This window comes from Hemiscyllium ocellatum, chromosome 22 (assembly GCF_020745735.1).
Source record: "Hemiscyllium ocellatum isolate sHemOce1 chromosome 22, sHemOce1.pat.X.cur, whole genome shotgun sequence".
Classification (NCBI taxonomy): Eukaryota; Metazoa; Chordata; class Chondrichthyes; order Orectolobiformes; family Hemiscylliidae; genus Hemiscyllium; species Hemiscyllium ocellatum.
Genome location: NC_083422.1, coordinates 1,176,187 through 1,197,841, shown reverse-complemented (window position 1 = coordinate 1,197,841; position 21,655 = coordinate 1,176,187). Strand labels below are relative to the sequence as shown.

The window sequence follows — 21,655 nt, the reverse complement described above, 5'->3', positions numbered from 1 at the left end:
CTGTGTGCACATGGGCGATCATTTTCTCTCCCTCCAGGGCTCAGAATAAAGAATAAGGATGTAAAACTATATTGTGTCTCGGATGTTTTGCTTCGACTGATATGGGTATAAGGAAATGGGATGTCATTTTAAGAAAACAGTCCCAGCCTATCCAACCTTGCTGCATAGATAACCCCTTCATTTTTAGAGTCAGGTGAGTGAACCTTCTCTGAACTGCTTCCAACAAAACACCCCAACTCCTATGTTCCATGTCCCTTGTAATGAACAGCAACATTCCATACACTTCCATTATCACTCACTGTGCTGGTTAACTTTGTAGTTCATTCACCAGTATACAATGATTCCTGTGAATCAAAGAGCTTTGCATTCTCTCAATTTAAATATTATGCTGCTTTTTTATTCTCTCTGACAAAATGGATAAGTTTTGTATTGAGTTGGAAGAGATGGGAGAGGTCTTGAATGAGTACTTTTCTTCAGTATTTACGAACAAGAGGGACTGTATTGTTGAAGAGGAGAGTGTGAAACGGACTGGTAAGCTAGAAGAGATACTTGTTAGGAAGGAAGATGTGTTGGACATTTTGAACAACTTGAGGATAGACAAGTCCCCCGGGCCTGACGGGATATATCCTAGGATTATGTGGGAAGCAAGAGAGGAAATTGCAGTACCGTTGGCAATGATCTTTTCGTCTTCACTGTCAACGGGGGTGGTACCAGGGGACTGGGGAGTAGCGAATGTTGTGCCCCTGTTCAAAAAAGGGAATAGGGATAACCCCGGGAATTACAGGCCAGTTAGTCTTACTTCTGTGGTAGGCAAAGTAATGGAAAGGGTACTGAGGGATAGGATTTATGAGTATCTGGAAAGACACTGCTTGATTAGGGACAGCCAGCACGGATTTGTGAAGGGTAGGTCTTGCCTTACAAGTCTTATTGAATTCTTTGAGGAGGTGACCAAGCATGTGGATGAGGGTAGAGCAGTGGATGTAGTGTACATGGATTTTAGTAAGGCATTTGATAAGGTTCCCCATGGTAGGCTTATGTGGAAAGTCAGGAGGCATGGGATACAGGGAAATTTGGCCAATTGGCTAACCGGTCGAAGTCAGAGAGTGGTGGTAGATGGTAAATATTCAGCCTGGAGCCCAGTTACAAGTGGAGTTCCGCAGGGATCAGTTCTGGGTCCTCTGCTGTTCGTAATTTTTATTAATGAATTGGATGAGGGAGTCGAAGGGTGGGTCAGTAAATTTGCAGATGATACGAAGATTGGTGGAGTTGTGGACAGTGAGGAGGGCTGTTGTCGGCTGCAAAGGGACTTAGATATGATGCAGAGCTGGGCTGAGGAGTGGCAGATGGAGTTCAACCCTGCCAAGTGTGAGGTTGTCCATTTTGGAAGAACAAATAAGAATGCGGAATACAGGGTTAACGGTAGGGTTCTTAGTCAGGTGGAGGAACAGAGGGATCTTGGGGTCTATGTACACAGATCTTTGAAAGTTGCCACTCAGGTGGATAGAGCTTGTAAGAAGGCCTATGGTGTATTAGCGTTCATTAGCAGAGGGATTGAATTCAAGAGTCGTGAAGTGATGTTGCAGCTGTACAGGACACATTTGGAGTACTGTGTGCAGTTCTGGTCGCCTCACTTTAGGAAAGATGTGGAAGCTTTGGAGAGGGTGCAGAGAAGATTTACCAGGATGTTGCCTGGAATGGAGAATAGGTCGTACGAGGATAGGTTGAGAGTTCTCGGCCTTTTCTCGTTGGAACGGCGAAGGATGAGGGGTGACTTGATAGAGGTTTATAAGATCAAGGGAATAGATAGAGTAGACAGTCAGAGACTTTTTCCCCAGGTACAACACAGTGTTACAAGGGGACATAAATTTAAGGTGAAGGGTGGAAGGTATAAGGGAGATGTCAGGGGTGGGTTCTTTACCCAGAGAGTGGTAGGGGCATGGAATGCGCTGCCTGTGGGAGTGGTAGAATCATTGGCGACCTTTAAGCGGCAATTGGATAGGTACATGGATGGGTGCTTAATCTAGGATAGATGTTCGGCACAACCATCGTGGGCCGAAGGGCCTGTTCTGTGCTGTATTGTTCTATGTTCTATTCTATGTTCACATTTTCCCATGTTATACCTCACCCATATACTTTTACCCAGTCACCTAACTTGTCTAAATCTATTTGTTGAATCAAGTGCTTAAAATTAATTATTCTACCTGTCTTTGTGTCGTCAGAAAACCTAAAAATACATTCAGTCCCTTCATCAAAGTCACTGATGCAGATTTTAAATAGTTGAGGCCCCAGCACGGATCCCTGTGGTACTCCACTGGTCACAGCTTGTCATTCTAAATCACCTATGCTTACTCTCTGCTTTCTTTTAGCCAATATATGATTTATCCATGCTAGTATGTTCTCCCTGACACCACAAGCCCTTAGTTTGTGTAGTAATCTTTGATACACACACACCTTCTCAAATGTCTTTAGAAATTCAAGTGAGTACATTTACAGCTCATCCACATTACTTGTTACTTCCTCAAAGAACGTAAACTATGAAGTTAAAAATCACACAATGCCAGATTATAGTCCCACAGGTTTATTTGGAAGCATTAGCTTTTGGAGCTCTGCTGCTTTATCAGGTGATTGTGGATACTCCACAGCCACCTGATAAAGGAACAGCATGCCGAATGCTAGTGCTTCCAAATAGACCTGTTGGACTATAACCAGATGTTGTATGATTTTTTAACTTTATACAGCCGAATCCAACACCGGCACTTCCAAATCATAACCAAATATGATTTCACAAAACCATTTTGACTTTGCTTAATCTTATCAGATTTTCTAATAATTATAATTGCCTTAGTAATATCCTTATCCCTCTGATAAATGTTAGGCTAACTAGCCTGTAGTTTTCTGCTTGCTGTCTCATTCCTTTCCTGAATAGAGAAGTCACATTTGTGACTTTCCAGTCTGATAGAACTTTTCAGAATCTTGGAAATTTTTAGATAATTTCAATCAATATGCCTTTTCTTTCTAGTCCACTAGGATCTATTGATTAGATTAGATTAGTGTGGAAACAGGCCCTTCAGCCCAACAAGTCCACACTGACCCTCCGAAGAGCAACCCACCCCCCTACATTTACTGCTGATTAATCCACCTAACACCACTGGCAATTTAACATGGCCAATTCACCCAACACCTGCACATCTTTGGACTGTGGGAGGAAACCGGAGCACCCAGAGGAAACCCATGCAGACATGGGGAGAATGTGCAAACTCCACACAGACAGATGCCCGAGGCGAGAACAAACCCGGGTGTCTGGCACTGTGAGGCAGCAGTGTTAGCCACTGACCCAACATGCTGCCCTTGTATTAATTCTAATACTTTCCTTAACGTACTTCCTTGGGAACTGTAATTGTTTTAAGTCCCTTCCTCCCTTTCATGTTTCAATTTACAAGGATATGGACTAAGCTGTAAAACTCTTTGGACAGTTGGCGCAGACACAATCAGCTGAATTAGTTCTTATAATCACTACTGCAATGTCAGAAAGTTGGTTGCCAATTTATTCACAGAAATCTTCCGCAAACATCAATGACCAGATTGAAAACGTCATTAACAACAGACAATCAGTAAGCCAGCAAAACCCTGCCATCCCTGAGCCCAGTGGAGCCCTTCAGTTTTTTGAACACTCACCTTGGCGAGTCAATACCACTATCTCCAGTAATGCTGTGGTTTTCTAGCAACTCCAGATGAGTACTCTCTTCTTGGCTGGTCTGTAATAATTCAGTATTGTGGGAGTGGTGAGGAAATTGGTTGTGCTCCAAATTTCCCATCAGCTGAGTTTTCATTCTGGGCACAGCCCAGAGGTTCTGACTGGCTGGGTTTCTGATGCCTTCATTATTCAGTGTGTGAAGAGTCTCTGGAGAAGAGTCAGTAACTGTTACGTCACAGTAATCAAATATGTTGCTAATGAGCTCTCTGCAGCCACTTGGATGTTCCTCTTTCTCCAGATGTTCATATGGCAATGGTGATATTGGCTGATATCTGCAAAATGGACTGTGAGTCTCCTTCCCATAGCAAGGTGTGGAGTGTCCCATGCTGCTGTCACTTGTTCCGTTTAACCAGCTCTCCACCTGCTGTCCAGCAAATTCACTTTCTGCAGTTTGCTCCTCCTGCAGCAGCATCTTGGATAAAACCCAGCTTTCAGTGGACAGCTCACCTTCACTCCCAGGATCATCGGCACAGTCGAGGCCAGGCAGAGGTGCGAACAGCTCAGCATCATCGAGGTACAGGGAACTGCAGGCATCATCCTCGTCCAGCTCTCTCTGATACAAGGCCTGATCCTCATCAGTAAAAGCCTCACTTCTTTCCTCATTGGTCTCTGGTTGGCTGGCCGTTTCACCCTCAGACTGTTGTGCTTGGTTGGGGGACATTAGCTGTGCATCAGACAGAGGAGATAGGCTTGATAGACTTTCCATACTTGCACACTTCATTGTTGTAGAGGTGGAAGAGTTCTGACCCTGCCTGGAAATTCGATCGCACAAAGATTGAGGGACAGAACTATCCTCATACTCATGGCTGATCTCTGGCCTTGTTACATTGCTAAATTCCTCTGATTCCTGCTCTTGGAGAGATTGCTGGGCACAGCTATGGATGTGATTTGAAGTCTGCATATTTTGGAGGGAGTCAGGTGTTTGATCTTTGTTCAGGTAATCCTGGGATTCACAGCCAGTGGGGACATTGTGGTGTATGAGAACCTGATTTCTGCACTCTGTCCTAACATCATGACTTTGTAGCTGCTCCTTGTTACCTTCTTCAGCTGGCCTGATGAGATAGGCAGCAGTGTTGCGGTGGAACTTCTCCGGAGCAATCTCTTTTGCGGAGACAGCATCCTGTCCCCTGGTGGAGGAATCCACAGACTGTGACCTCTGCCTCAACCTCGGATTGTTGATTGTGGTATTTTGGGCAAAATAGTGTTTACCCTTGGTGAAAGGGTCATCGATTCTCTTCTGGTGTAGCTGTGTGATTGGGATACTACTCCTGTTAGCCTGGATTGGCTGCTCCTCAAAAAGCATTTGTTCTCCTTCACTCCTGTGCTTGGCCAGTTCCTTCACATTTTGACTATTCTCAGGCTTGGGGAGACCCTTAGTCGACTGCAGAGATCCCTTGGATTTCAGCCTTTTCTTCTCCCTGCTGGACCTCATCTTACGATGCTGTTGTTGCAGTTTAGCTGCTGTCTTTTGGGGGTTTTCTTCAGAATGATGCCTCTGCTTGCCAATCAACTGATCCAGTGAGCCACTGCCATGAAATGGGGCAGTGCTCTCTCTGCCCAGTTTCTTCATCATTAAGGTGTGCCTGACCAGGTTCTCTACAGTCAGTCCAGGATTGATGCGTTTGATGAGTTGGTGCTCCACGTCTCGGGGAATGTTCCCCACACTGTTCTCATCACGTACTGGCCACTCCTCTGGGGGAAACTGGGCTGAGAAAGTCCCATACGCTCTCTTGGGGCTGTCTTTTTTTTTGTTGCGTCGGAATAGACTGAGGCTGAATTTTCGGATGGGAATTCCTTTCTCTTTGGCCCTGCGTGGCCCAAATGCTGTAGAGGTGGCCCTGTGCTGGACTGCAGGCTTGAGCTCCTTGCAGCTCCTCTGGCCTGGGCTGCTCTTGCAGAAATGGGGGTCAGCCTGTTGCTTTTCCACTGGTTGGCTGAAGCAGCGACAGGACTTGCAATGGGGGGCTCCATCAGGAAGGACCTTCTCCTTCTGCATTGGCTCCTGACTGCTCTCCACACTCACCAGGTATATAACACGATCAGGTGAGGCAGCGCTTTCCTCATGGAGGACCCAGGGCTGTCTCTGCATCCCCATGCTACCTGCAATGAAGTAGGTCTGTGGAGTGACAATGAAATAGCCTTCTCCAGTGTGATAAATCTTCCTCTCCTGAATCAGGGAGCCCAAGGCACTGTGCACGATCTCCTGTGAGGGTGTTGCTATACCTACAATAACAAAACCAAAGTTTTACATCAGTTTTCATGAAGAAATGAACAAGAGCAGAAATTGCTGGAGAAAGTCAGGAGGTCTGGGAGAGAAAACAGTTTACGCTTCCAATCCAGTGATCCTTCTCTAGAAATGATGGAAAGGACTGAGTGCTTAGGCAAAAATGGAGCCCAGATTGAGAATGACAGTTAGGGAGAAAGGGATGGATGATGGTATGCTCAGGAGAAAGAAAAGCTGATAATAGGGATCATAAGAAGGTGAAAATTTGTTTGCTTATTGAAAGCAACTCATATGCCCGAAACTTTGACTCTCCTGCTCCTTGGATACTGCCTGACCTGCTGTGCTTTTCTAGCACCACACTCTTGACTCTGACATCCAGCATCTGCAGTCCCCACTTTCTCCTATCTACATGCATGGGGTAGGTATGGAGGGATAGGGACCAAATCCAGGCAAATGGGACTAGATTAGTTGTGAAAATGGGTGGCATTGACAAGGGCCTGTTTCCATACTGCAGATGAAGAGTCAAAGAGATTATGACAGGACCTAGAGTGTGGGTGTGGGTAAATGACATAGAAGGTGGTGTTCAGGTTCTAAAATTACTGAACTCAACACTATCGCCTGAAAATGAGGTGCCGCTCATCCAGTTTTCTATAAGCTTCAGTGGAGCACTGCGGCAGGTCTGAGACAGAAATGTTGGCCAGCAGTGATAATGGTGTGTTGAAGTGGTAGGCAACAGGAATGCACCTATCGCCTTCCAGTTGCCTGCCACCTTGGTCCATGTGATCAATCATCAAATTGAACAATGCCTGTCAACCTGTGCCTGTGCCATTATTGCTAAAATCAAAATAACTGAGAGAAAATAACTTTCCATCTCATGACGCTGATTTCTGATCTTTGGAATTTTGTTTACCTGGGTTAGAGGGAGCTGTGTATAGACCACCTAACAGTAGTTGCGAGGTATGCAGTAAAGATGCAGGAGGTATTATGGGTGACTTCAATCTGTATTGGACAAACCAAACTGACAGCAATGTGATGGAGGAGGATTCTCCGGAATGTATGTGGGATGGGTACCTCAACGAAAATGTTGAGAAACCAACTAGAGAGCAGGCTATCCTAGACTCGGTATATGTAATAAGAGAGGATTAATTAGCAACGTTGCGGTGCAAAATTCTTGAGGACGAGTGAGCATATGGAGAATTCTTCATTAATATGGAGACTGACACAGTTAAATCTGAGACTATGGTCCTGAACTTGAAGAAAGCTAACTTTGATGGTATGAGACATGCATTGACTTGAATAAGCTGATCAATGATACTTAAGGGGTTGATGATGGAAAAGCAATGCTAGACATTTAAAGAACATATGGATAAACTTCAATAATTGTATATCGTCGTCTGGCACAACAGCAAAACATGGAGGGTAGCTCAACCATGACCAACAAGGGAAATCAGGGATCATGTTAAAGCCAAAGAGGAGGCATATAAATTGGTCAGAAAAAGCAACAAATCTGAGGACTGGGAGAAAGTTAAAACGCAGCAGTGGAGGACAAAGGGTTTAATTCAGAAAAGAAAAGTAAAATATATGAGCAAGCTTGTGGAAAGCATAAAAACTGATGGAAAAAGTAGTGAAGACAAATGTAGGTCCCTTACAGTTAGAATCAGGTGAATTCATAATAGACAACAAAGAGATGGCAGACAAGTTGAACAAATACTTTGGATCTGTCTTCACTTTTGTGGATGTGCCACAAAGAGCCTCTGGGGACAGAGGATCAAGCATGGAGGGGGAACTGAAGGTAATTCTCACGAGTCAGGAAATGGTATTGGGGAAATTGATGCAATTAAAACCCGGTGAGTCCCCTGGGTCTGATGCTCTACATCTCAGAGCACTTCAGGACCGTGGCCCTAGAAACAGTGGAAACTTTGGTGATTATCTTCCAGCAAACTATAGACTCTTGAAAAGTTCAAATGGCTGGGAGGGTAGCTAATGTAAGTCCCCTTTTTAAAAAAGTAGCATGAGAGAAAACAGGGAATTATAGACCAGTTAGCCTAACATTGGTGTTGGGAAAAATGCTATAGTCAATTATTAAGGATATAACAACTGAATATTTGGAAAGCAGTGACAGGATCATTCCAAATCATCATGGATTCACTAAAAGGCAATCATGGAATTCTTTGAGATGTAACTGGTAGAGTGGACAAGGGCGAATCAATGGATTTTTGTATATCTGAACTTTCAAAGGCTTTTTACAAAGTATCACACAAGAGATTAGTAAGCAAAATTAAAGCTCATGGTATCGGAGGTAATGTATTGATGTGAATAGAGAACTGGTTGGCAGACAGGAAGCAGCCAGTTGGGATAAACAGGTCCTTTTCAGAGTGGCAGGCAATGATGAGTAAAGTACCACAGAGTTCAGTGCTGGGACCCAAGCTGTAATTATTTGTCAAAGGAATTGAACACAATATCTCTAAATTTGCAGATGACACAAAGCTCTATGGCAGTGGGTGCTGAGTAAGATGCTAAGAGGTTGCAGGGTGACTTGGACGGGCTGGCTGAGTGGGCAAATGGAATACAATGTTGATACATGTGAGGTTATTCACTTTGGTGGCAAAAACAGGAAAACAAATTATCATCTTAATAGCGGTAGTTTAACAAAAGGGGAGGTACAAGGAGACCTAGGTATCATGATGGAACAGTCACTGAAGGTTGGCATGCAGGTGTAGCATGCGGTGAGGAAAGTTAATGGCATGCTAGCCTTCATTACAAGAGGATTTGAGTATAGGTGGAGGGATGTCTTGATGCAGTGATATACGGCCTTCGTGAGGCCACACCTTGACTGCTTTATGCAGTTTTGGTCGCCTTGTCTGAGGAAGGACATTCTTGCTGTTGAGGGAGTCAAGCGAAGATTCACCAGAATGATTCCCGGGATGGCAGGATAGACTTATTAAGAAAAACTGGATCGACTGGGCTTGTACTCACTGGAATTTAGAAGAATATGAGGGCATGTCCTAGAAACATACAAAATCCTCATGGGAGTGGACAGACGAGATGCAGGAAGAATACTCCCGATGTTAAGGGAGTCCAGAATTAGGGTTCACAGTCTAAGAATAAAGGATAAATCGTTCAAGACTGGGATGAGGAAGAATTCCTTCAGTCATGAACCTGTGGAATTCTCTGCCACAGAAAGCTGTTGGGGTCAGTTTGTTAAATGTATTCAAGACGGATTTGGCCCTTGCAGCTAAAGGGATCAAGAGGTATGGAGAGAAAACAAGTGTGGGATACCAAAATTGCATGACTGACTATGATATTGAATATTAAATGCCGATGCAGGCTCAAAGGGCCAAATAGCCTATTCCTTCACCTATTTTCTATGTTATTTTACAACCCACATGTTAAACTGTCTTTTGTGCTTCTTAATTGTGATTGTGTGTATGTGTATTTGGAATTTTTGAATGGGTGCAGTTTAAGTTGCATAGCAGTGCAGTAGAAATCCTTTCTTCTCACTGCTCTTGCTAAAGTTAAGTGTATTACAATAAGTACCGTTATTTTTCTGTTACTGATGTAACCTAGTATGAAATTATTTTGTCCTGAGTAGCAGTCAATTGGACAAATTGGTCATTTTGGTGTCAGAGATTTACAGCACAGAAAAGTTTCTTTGGAGCACTGCATTCACGCCAGTCAAAAGCAACCATCTCACAGTTATCATCATAGAATCATATAACATGGAAACAGACCCTTTTGTCTAACTCCTTCCAGAACTTGGACACATTTGGAGCTTATTTATCTATACAATGATGTGACTGTTTATAGAGCATTGGGGCATAACTATCGCACTCTTCCAGTTAAGCATTGATAACCATTTATTGTCTCACATCAGAAATGAGGATTACTCATATTATTTATTATCACCTAAGGAAGCATAGAGCTTGTATTTGGCAGTTGCAACTAAGGCTCATGAGAATGATTTCAAGAGCAGTGTTTTCATCAGATGAGGTGAAAGTGGCGTACACCATTTTTTTTAGATTAGACTTACAGTGTGGAAACAGGCCCTTCGGCCCAACAAGTCCACACCAACCCGCCGAAGCGCAACCCACCCATACCCCTACATTTACCCCTTACTTAACACTACGGGCAATTTAGCTTGGCCAATTTACCTGACCCGCACATCTTTGTGACTGTGAGAGGAAACCGGAGCACCCGGAGGAAACCCACGCAGACACGGGGAGAACGTGCAAACTCCACACAGTCAGTTGCCTGAGTCGGGAATTGAACCTGGGTCTACAGGCGCTGTGAGGCAGCAGTGCTAACCACTGTGCCACCGTGCTGCCCACATTGCCAAGAGGCTGGTAGAAGATGTTCAATGAATTATTTTATTAAATAATAATATGGCTGGCCTCTACAGGGTGCAGGAAAGAAATGTATCGCCCCTGGTTGGTGAAACATTGCCTAACTCTTAATCTGCAAATACGTGATGGAGTTGTGAAGGACTTCCTTACAGGTGACTTAGCAGTGAAGTGCTTGCAATGAAGTGTATTTCCAAGAGGCTGGTAGAAGATGTTCAATGAATACAATTGCAGAGAACAGATTATCTCCAGCATTGTCAAGAGAGTAAGGTAGCAAGGCAACAGATCAGATTAGTCAGGATATAGGAGAACTGTGGAACATGTTCCAGGGATCAATTGGCCCAATCCTCTTCGTTATCTCCATGTGTCCCTATGTTGTCTTACAAAGTTCTCTGTAAGGTATAGTTGGCATATTGCATGTTGGCTTGACAGTAACCAAGCTGAGATAAGACAAGTAGTGTGCAATTGAGTTTGCTTGAGGCAAGGTTTACATAACAGGTTTGCCTCGACAATCCTGAGGTCTCAGGAATACAAATGTTATGCAGGTTTGGTTGCCTAGATTTGAGGTTGAGTTGCCCAGAGAATTTGCTACTGTTGTGATTCAAGATATGCCCAAGAATAAATTCTGCACCATAAAGTTACCTGGATAGCACTCGACCAAATATTCCAAAAGGGCTTCCTGGGTCACAACTGTGCGATTAGCATTCATTTCGGAAATAACACAACAAAGCACTTCTGCCAGGGGAACAAACTGGGACTGAGGAATGGGCTTCATGGGTATTGCGGGTACATCACCTGCAACATGACACATGAGATTAATATGCAAAGCAAAATTAAGAGCAAAATACTGTAGATGCTGGAAATTTATTTAAAAAAACACTGGAAATATTCAGTTGATCTGGCGGTACCTATCTATACAGGAACTGCAGTTTTGAGTCAACAGGTCTCTTCTTTGGAACTATATGAAATTCTCTTATCCTTCCATTTCATGAGATACCAAAAATGCAAAATTCTAACAGCGTGTGACAGGGTGACAGCAGATAGGATGTTAATCCCTAGCTAATGGGGCCAGAATCAGAAAGCTCTTGATATTGAGGAAGGTTAGAAAAGAAAGCTTATGGTACATACCAAAGGCACAGAACATGAAAAATTACAGAGATGTACAGGAAGTGCAGGGGTTATTTAAAAAGCAATTAGGAATACAAGATGGGATATGAAAAAACACTGACAGGTAAAATAAAGGAAAATTCAGCTGAGGTCTAAACAAAATTGTTGAGTTCCCATGCCCAGATGAGATTTATCCCAGTCTGCTGAGAGTAGCAAGGTAGAAGATTGTAGGGGCCCTGACATTAATTTTCAAATTCTTTCTGGATGCAGGAGAGGTATCACAGGACTAGAGGATAGCTAATCTGTTACCATTGCTCAAGAAGGGTGCTCAGGATACAATAGGCTAATGAGTCTAACATTAATGAAAGGAAAATTGTTGGAACAAATTCTAAGGAGAGGAGAGATAGGAGTTAACCAAGGATAATATAAACCTTACCGGGGATTATCAAGTTTGACAGGTTTGAACTGAGATTTTTGAGGTGGTTATTAAAGTTGTGGATGACGGTACTGCTGTGGATGGAGTCTACATGGACTGGTAAGGCTCTTGAGAAGGTCTTGCAAGGGAGGTACATCAAGAGCCATGGGGTTCAGGATGATTCAGAAAGTTGGATCTAAAATTGGCTTAGTGAAGTTAAGCAGAGGGTGATGGTTGAGGATTGTTTGAGTGACTGGAAGCCTGCCTCTAGTGGCATTCCACAGGATTTGGTGATGGGTCACTTTCAATTAATGAACTAAACATGAATGTAGCAGGTTTGATCAATAAGTTCGTGGATATCATGAAAACTGGTGATATGGTAAAGAGTGAGCAGGAAAGCCCTTAAACCGCAGGATGATATAGACTGGCTGGTCAGATGGACAGAACAATGGGAAGTAGAATTTAATCTTGAAAAATGAGAGGTGATGCATTTTTTCACATATAAAATTCTAACAGAACTAGACAGAGTAAATGCATGAAGGATGTTCTCAGAGCTAGAGGTCACATTTAGGGGTAGGCTATTTAGGATTGAGATGAGGATAAATGCCCTCATCCAAAGCATGGTGATTATATGGAATTCTCTATCACACAGAGAGGTTGAGGATGAAACACTGAACATTTGCAAAATAACCTTGTTCTGTTGTTTCAAGGGCAATACCTGGGTTAAATGGATCAAAAGGTTTGGGGAAGCAGGAACAGGGGACTTAGGTGGATTATCACCATGATCATATTGAATGGCACAGGAGGGTCAAAGGCTGAATGGCTTAATCATGCTCCTGTTTTCTGTGCTTCTAAATCTGACAATACTTCCCAGATCCCGCAGCATCTCCCCATAAGAGATAGGTATTTTACAACACAAGTAGTTGACACTAGCAATACGCAGTGTAAACAAAGTTCAAAGAACACAGAACATAGACCAGTACAGCACAGTACAGGCCCTTTGGCCCTTGATGTTGTGCCACCCTTTTACTCTACTCTAAGGTCAAACTAACCTACATAGTCTTCATTTTACTATCTTCCATGTGCCTAACCAAATTAAATGTTGCAAAGCTTCTGACTGGAAGCCTATGCAGACTTAATTAATTGACAAAAAAAAAATCAATAATTAAAATCTCTGGGGATGCATTTTTAGATTAGATTAGATTACTTACAGTGTGGAAACAGGCCCTTCGGCCCAACAAGTCCACACCGACGCGCCGAAACGCAACCTACCCATACCCCTACATATACCCCTTACCTAACACTACGGGCAATTTAGCATGGCCAATTCACCTGACCCGCACATCTTTGGACTGTGGGAGGAAACCGGAGCACCCGGAGGAAACCCACGCAGACACGGGGAGAACGTGCAAACTCCACACAGTCAGTCGCCTGAGGTGGGAATTGAACCCAGGTCCCTGGCGCTGTGAGGCAGCAGTGCTAACCACTGTGCCACCGTTTCTGACACAAATACCAGGATGAGGTCAAACACATTGTCCAGAACAAGATAACATTCAAATGTATTGAGAGTTCTCTGACAAAGCGTGGATTGAATAAATTGGTTAAAAACATCAATCCATTTTAGGCTTACAACATTAACTGAGCAACCACTGGTAATTGCTACCAGTTAAAATATGTGCACATCTATAAACAGCTTGCAATATTGTCACCTTTTTTGTATTTTTCTTGGAGTGCCAAAATCACACTTTGGATGTTAAAAATACTTGCCATGTAACTAAGCACATTAAATATTGAACACAACTGTTTCAGAGTTAATAATAGATATAATTCACATTGAAAATGGACTCAAAAGAGACATTTTTGCCAGCTGCACACTACAAAGGAGCACAATTTATACTAATTATGGAGGTGCTGGAATAGTGAGCCTTAATTGGGAAGATATTAGTGTTATGAAGTTGAAGATATGTACTGTACCTTTAAAGAGAGTTAAGGCCGGTTTGGCAATGTTTTTGCAGGCAACTGTCAGGTGACTGACGAGCAGTCTCAGAGTGTACTCAAAATTGAAAATATGTAACGTTTGGCAATAAACTAGATACCTCTGTTGTTTTGACCACCACTTGAATTTAACCAATCAGTTTAAATTATGCCCAGGCATACTAAACCTAATCGAACTTGAATTTTACTGTTTTGACAACATCGAACCATTGAGATGATCAGATGTTTGGGGTATTAAAAACAACAGACATTTTGATAGCTAGAGAGAGCAACCTGCCATCTACTGAGAGAGAGTGCTATTCAAAACACTATCAATGGTACCTTTCTCATATGAAACATCTTTGCAGCAAAAGCCTGAATAAGAAGAAGCCTGAAGGTCATGAGTTAGCGATGGGGCAAGGGCAATTATAATGCGATAAGGCTAGAATTAGGATGCATAGAATGGGGTAGTAAAATGCAGGGGATGCAGACAATGGAAGTGTGGAGCTGGTTTAAGGAACAGATATTGCGTGTCCTTGACAGGTATATCCCTGTCAGGTAGGGAGGGAGTGATAAGGTAAGGGAACCGTGGTTTACTACAAAAATTGCATCTCTTGTTAAGCAGAAGAAGGAGGCTTACGTGTTGATGAGGCAAGATGGTTCGGATGAGGCGATGGAGAGTTACAGATTAGCGAGGAAGGATTTAAAGAGAGTTAAGAAGAGCAAAGAGAGGACACGAGCAGTCTTTAGCAAATAGAATAAAGGAGAACCCTGAAGTTTTCTATGTGAGGAATAAAAGGATGACTAGGGTAGGAATAGGGCCAGTCAAAGACAGAAGTGGGAAGTTGAGTGTGGACCCTGTGGAGATCAAAGAGGTGCTAAACGAACATTTCTCATCGGTGTTCATTCAGGGAAAGGAGAATATTGTAGAGGAAAAGAATGAAGTATGAGATATTAGACTAGAAAGCATCAAGGTTAGTTACAAACAGGTGTTATCAATTCTAGAAGGAGTGAAAGTAGACAAGTCCCCTGGACTGGGTGGGATGTATCCAAGGATTCTCTGGGAAGCTAGGGAGAAGATAGTAGAGCCTTTCACTTTGATATTTGAGTCGTCATTGTCTACAGGTTTAGTACCAAGGGAGTGGAGAATCGCAAATGTTGTGCCCTTGTTCAAGGAGGGCAGTAGAGATGACTCAAGTAATTATAGACCAGTGAGCCTTACTTCTGTTGTAGGAAAGGTTTTGGAAAGGATTATAAGAGGTAAGATTTATAATCATCTAGCAAGCAATAATTTGACTTTGGATAGTCAACATGTTTCTGTCAAGGGCAGGTCGTATCTCACAAACCTCATTGAGTTTTCTGAGAAAGTGACTAAGCGTGCAGATGAGGGTAGGGCAGTAGATGTGGGATATATGGACTTCAGTAAAGCCTTTGATAAGGTTCCATGTGGTAGGCTGTTGGAGAAAATGCAGAGGCATGGAATTGAGGGTGATTTAGCAGTTTGGTTTAGAAAATGGCTTTCTGAAAGAAGGCAGCGAGTGATGGTTGATGGAAAATATTCAGCCTGGAAACCAGTTACTGGTGGTATGGCAGAAGGATCTGTTTTGGGACCACTGCTATTTGTCATCTTTATAAATGACTTAGAAGGAGGCCTAGGTGGATGGGTTAGTAAACTTGCAGATAACACTAAAGTCGGTGGATTTGTGGACAGTTTTGAAGAATGTTACAGGTTGCAGGGGGACTTGGATAAACTGCAGAATTGGGCTGAGAGGGGGCAAATACAGTTCAATGCAATGAAATGTGAGGTGATGCACTTTGGGAAGAATAACAAGAAGGCAGAGTACTGGGTCAATGGAAAGATTCTTGGTAGTGTGGATGTGCAGAGGGAGTCCATGTGCACAGATCCCTGAAAGTTGCCACCCAGGTGGATAATGCTATTAAGAAGCCATACGGTGTGTTAGGTTTCAATGGTAGAGGGATTGAGTTCCGGAGCCACAATATCATGCTGCAATTGTACAAAACGCTGGTGCGGCCACACTTGGAATATTGTGTACACTTCTGGTCGCCATATTTTGGGAAGGATGTGGAAGCATTTGAAAAGATGCAGAGGAGATTTACCAGGATGTTGCCTGGTCTGGAGGGAAGGTCTCATTAGGAAAAGCTGAGAGGAATTGAGTCTGTTCTCATTGGAAAGAAGAAGGCTAAGGGGATTTGATGAGACATACAAGATGATCAGAGGATTAGGTAGGGTAGATAGTGAAAGTCTTTTTCCTAGGATGATGATGTCAGCTTGTACGAGGGGACATAACTACAAACTGAGAGATGATCGATTTAAGACAGATGTTCGATGTAGGTTCTTTACTCAGAGAGTGGTAAGGGCATGGAATGCCGTACCTGCCAATGTAGATAAGTCAGCCACATTAGGGAGCTTTAAACAATTCTTGGATAGGCACATGGATGATGATGGGATAGTGTGGAGGGACGAGCTGAGAATAGTTCACATGTTGGTGCAACATTGAGGACTGAAGGGCCTGTTCTGCGCTGTATTGTTCTATGTTCTTATGACACAAGGAGATCCATAGCAGAAGAAGACAGACACCCACAGCTGCTGTCTGGTTTTGAAAATTAAGTTGATATAGATTTAATAGGTGCTTTTATTGGATCAGTATATTGTTATAATGTGAGAAGTAGATAACAAACATTTAAGGGAAAGGGAATTTAGAGTTGCAAATAATGTTCACTTTTAGAGTTTAAGAATAAAATTGATGTATTTTCTTCAAATAGTGGAATTTGGGGAGTTCTCGATCACATACTTTAACAGATTACGAAGTGAGGTGAGCCTTTCTGTGTGTTTGGTTTAATTAGCAGAAGGGTTTATCGTCATGTCATAACAATATCCTTATACAGGGGAAGTCCTATCAGTGCTGAGTGCAGCTAAGAAGTACATGCTACGCTTGTATTGCAGATAACCTCACTGCATTTCACATACAAGCACCACAATTTAATTATCTCGTGCTTTCAGTTTACAAAGAAAAAAGGATGATTGAAGTTTTGTGCAGATTACGTTGGAATTCCACAGATAGATTTGCTATTCTGTCAACCTAATGGGGACTGAGGCCTTGCAATCTGGACAATGCTATCACCAATGGCTTGAAGAAAGGGATTTTGGCTTGCTGTGTCCAGGTCTGCTCTCTGAATGGACAGTTCTCCTGCCTTCTCACTATCACCTTGCAGCTTGTTCCCTCCCTAATGGTACAGTGGGTCAACCTACAACATACAGACACATTCTCAAGAAAATGAGTCACCACCACATTCTCAAGGGCAAAGTAAGGACAGGCAATAAATGCTGGGCACAGCTAGCAAATAAAAAAAGGCCAACAAGGCAAGGGACTACATGATAAATAGTTGGATCCTGAGAAGCACAGTGGATCTGAGAGACCTTGGTGTGCATGTCAATAGACCCATGAAGGCAACAGGACAACTGGATAAGGTGGTCAAGAAGGGAAATAGGATACCTGCCTTTATTAGTTGAGGAGAAAGCGAGGACTGCAGATCCCGGAGATCTGAGTTGAGAGTGTGGTGCTGGAAAAGCAACAGGAGAATTGACATTTTTGGCATAAGCCCTTCATCATTCCTGCTGTTTGCAGTTCTAGTTGTCACACTGCAGGATGTGATTGTACTGGAGAAGATACAGCAGAGATTCACCAGGATAGTAAGAGATTCAACAGCTATGAAGAGAGGTTAGATAGGCCGAGATTGTTTTCCTTAAAGCAGATCATGTTGGTAAGTAGAGGCGCTTCGAATTGGGATCCACAAAATTACAAGGGGCACAGATAGAAAGAAACATTTACCTTTAGTACAGGGATCAATAATTAAGGGACATAGATTTAAAGGAAAGGGCAGGAAGTTTAGAGGGAATTTAAGGAACAATATTTCCACCGAAAAGGTGTTAAGTATCTGGAAATAATTGTCTGGTGGAGGCAGAAACTATCACAAAAATCCAGGAATATTCAGGTGATCATTCAAGGTCAGTTGGACCATTGGTGACAATTGGAGCAGTGGTGACCGTGGTAGCACAGCAGAGCAACATGAACCTGCTAATGCCTGAGGAGCACATGTTTATTGGGCCAGTGACAGCAGTGGTGGTGGGAACAGAGTAAAACAAACCAGTTAACACCTGAGGAGCAGGACCTGGACTGAGGTCAGTGGTGGTGCTGAGCCCAGGGCTTTGATTGTGATGTAATGATTTAAAAAGTGATATAGGATCAGCTGCGCAGCTATCAGGTCTGATAAAGTGTCTTGGAGGAGACAGTGTAAATTAAAATTGAAGTGCGAGAGTAAGAAATCTGGTTTTGGTTCCCAGTATATTGTTTATAGTTGAAAATGTGTTGCTGGAAAAGCGCAGGTCAGGCAGCATCCAAGGAACAGGAAATTCGACGTTTCGGGCATAAGCCCTTCTTCAGGAATCCTGAAGAAGGGCTTATGCCCGAAACGTCGAATCTCCTGTTCCTTGGATGCTGCCTGACCTGCTGCGCTTTTCCAGCAACACATTTTCAGCTCTGATCTCCAGCATCTGCAGACCTCACTTTCTCCTATTGTTTATAGTTGGTAAGATTCACAATGGCAGAAGAACTTGGCCCCATGGAATGCTCCTTCTATAATACGAGAGAGATCAAGGGACACTGTCCATGGTGACCATGAATTTAGGACGTGTATTCAGCTGCAGCTAATGACTGACCACTGTGGAGCATTCACGAAGCTGAGAAAGTCATGGATAGTATGTCTACTGAGGTTGTCACTAAAAGGCCACAAGTAAGGGCTACACAGACAGAAAAAAGTAGGGTGACCACCAGAAAGACTACTAAGTGAGGGCAGGCAGTGCAGGAGTGCCTGTTGGCCAATTCCCTCTCAAACAAATGTACCATTTTCGATACTATTACAGGGGATGGCCTCTCAGGAGAAAGCAACATCATCAGCTGCAACCAGATCACTGACATCATGATCAACTCAGCTGGACAGCAGGGACGGTCAGTGTCAACGAGCTGTAATCAAAAAAAATTATTGAACTTGATTTAAAATTAATAACTAATGCAGCATCCACTGTCATTTGTGAGAGTTTCAAACACTTATGAATCTTTGGGTGTACAAGTGCTTCCTAACATTATTCCTGAACGGTCTGGCCCTAATTCTCAGACTCTGTCCCTAGTTTTAGAATGTCGAACCAGGAGAAATAATTATACTCCCTTGCAGGCCAATATGTCCTTCCTCAGGTGTGGTGCCCAGATCTGCTCACAGTACTTCAAGTGGGGTCTGTAGCATGACTTCTGCATCCTTGTACTCCAGTCCTCTAGACGTAAAGGCCAGCATTCCATTAGCTTTCTTGATCATTTCCTGCACTTGTTAGTGACATTTAAGTATCTATATATCTGAACTCCAAAGTCTTTTTGGACATCCATTGTATTTAACTTCATACCTCTACAAAATACCCCAACTGTCCTTTTTTGGTTCAAAATGGAAGTCTGAGATACACTTGCTAACATTGAACTCCATCTGCCACACTGCCCATTCACTTAGTCTTATCAATATCCTTTTCTAATTTTACATTATCATGTATACAGTCCACATCTAACTTTATCTCATCAACAAATCCGGATAAATGACTTCCTATTCCATATCATTAATAAATGATTATTAATAAATGGGACACCCTGATCGCATCCTACTGACTGGAGTACCTATCCATTATCCTTTATTTCTGTCACCTGCACTCAAACAATTTTCCAGCCATGTCAGTAATTTGCCCTCAATTCAGTGGAAAAAGTGAGGTCTGCAGATGCTGGAGATCAGAGCTGAAAATGTGTTGCTGGAAAAGCGCAGCAGGTCAGGCAGCATCCAAGGAACAGGAAATTCGGCGTTTCGGGCAAAAGCCCTTCATCAAGAATACAGGCAGAGAGCCTGAAGGGTGTAGAGATAAGTGAGAGGAGGGTGGGGGTGGGGAGAAAATAGCATACAGTACAATAGGTGAGTGGGGGAGGGGATGAAGGTGATAGGTCGGGGGGGGGGGGAAGGTGGAGTGGATAGGTGGAAAAGAAGATAGGCAGGTAGGACAAGTCATGGGGACAGTGCTGAGCTGGAAGTTTGGAACTGGGGTGAGGTGGGGGAAGGGGAAATGAGGAAACTGTTGAAGTCCACATTGATGCTCTGCGGTTGAAGTGTTCCGAGGCAAAAGATGAAGCGTTCTTCCTCCAGGCGTCTGGTGGTGAGGGAGCAGCGGTGAAGGAGGCCCAGGACCTCCATGTCCTTGGCAGAGTGGGAGGGGGAGTTGAAATGTTGGGCCACAGGGCAGTGTGGTTGATTGGTGTGGGTGTCCAGGAGATATTCCCTAAAGTGCTCTGCTAGGAGGCGTACAGTCTCCCCAATGCAGAGGAGACTGCATCGGGAGCAACGGATACAATAAATGATATTGGTGGATGTGCAGGTAAAACTTTGATGAATGTGGAAGGGTCATTTACGGCCTTGGATGGAGGTGAGGGAGGAGGTGTGGGCGCAGGTTTGCAATTCCTGAATGACAGGGGAAGGTGCCAGGATAGGAGGGTGTGTTGTAGGGGGGCGTGGACCTGAGCAGGTAGTCACAGAGGGGACGGTCTTTGCGGAATGCGGAAATGGGTGGGGAGGGAAATATATTCCTGGTGGGGGGTCTGTTTGGAGGTGGCGGAAATATCGGTGGATGATTTGGTTTATGCGAAGGTTGGTAGGGTGGAAGGTGAGCACCGGGGCGTTCTGTCCTTGTTATGGATGGAGGGGTGGGGTCTGAGGGCGGAGGTGTGGGATGTGGACGAGATGCGTTGGAGAGCATCTTTAACCACGTGAGGAGGGAAACTGCAGTCAGGCCATCTGGTGTGTTCTGCGGTGGAACTGGTCCTCCTGGGAGCAGATACGGCGGAGGCGGAGGAATTGGGAATACGGGATAGCATTTTTGCAGGAGGTAGGGTGGGAAGAGGTGTAATCCAGGTAGCTGTGGGAGTCGGTGGGTTTGTTCTACTATGACTTGTCCTACCTGCCTATTTTCTTTTCCACCTATCCACTCCACCTTCCCCCACTCACCTATCGTACTCTATGCTACTTTCTCCCCACCCCCACCGTCCTTTCACTTATCTCTCCACCCTTCAGGCTCTCTGCCTGTATTCGGGCTTTTGCCCGAAACGTTGATTTTACTGCTCCTCGGATGCTGCCTGAACTGCTGTGCTCTTCCAGTACCACTAATCCAGAATCTGGTTTCCAGCATCTGCAGTCATTATTTTTACCTAATCCCATTAAATTGTCCAGTATCACGCTATGCAGTCATACTATATTCTTTCAGGTCCTCACAGTCCCTTGGAACTTTCTTACTTTTGGGAGATTTATTTTATCCTAATCTGTGTTGACAGACACAAAGTAACAGAGTGTGAGGACAGGGGTAGAAATGGGGCAGAGAGGAGGGCAAAAGACAGATAAAAAGGGAGTGATTGGGCACACAGGGAGAGATGAGACAGAAAATAGACTAGGGAAAGACAGAGAGAGGAAGAAAGAACATGAGACAGATGGAATGCAGGGACAGAGAGACAGGGGAGACACAAATGGGGGAGAGAGTAACAGATGGGAGGGATAGAGAGATAGAGTATATGTGTGAGGGAAAAGGTGAAGAGACAGAGGTGGGCGTGGAGCAGAGAGTGAGGGAAAGAGAGGAGAGCAGGAGATAGACAGAAAGCTAGAATAAGTGGGGGAATAGAGATGGGACAGATGCTAATTGGAAATGGAAAGGGGAATAGAGAGAAGGAACAAACAGTGTGACACAAAAAAGG

The 21,655-nt window shown here is 43.7% G+C and overlaps 1 protein-coding gene across 3 annotated transcripts in view; it reads right to left on the bottom strand.

Moving 5' to 3' along the window:
- Positions 1-21,655, bottom strand: part of stox1 (storkhead box 1) — a 67,791-nt gene that overhangs the window by 3,809 nt on the left and 42,327 nt on the right. For 2 of the 3 annotated variants that reach the window (XM_060841818.1, XM_060841819.1), the window contains 2 exons: positions 10,961-11,113; positions 3,676-5,977 (listed from right to left, as the gene is read on the bottom strand). In XM_060841818.1, coding sequence (XP_060697801.1) covers positions 3,676-5,977; positions 10,961-11,113 — 2,455 coding nt within the window. The remainder of the gene's footprint in view (positions 1-3,675; positions 5,978-10,960; positions 11,114-21,655) is intronic. The other variant, XM_060841817.1, reaches the window with a different exon arrangement.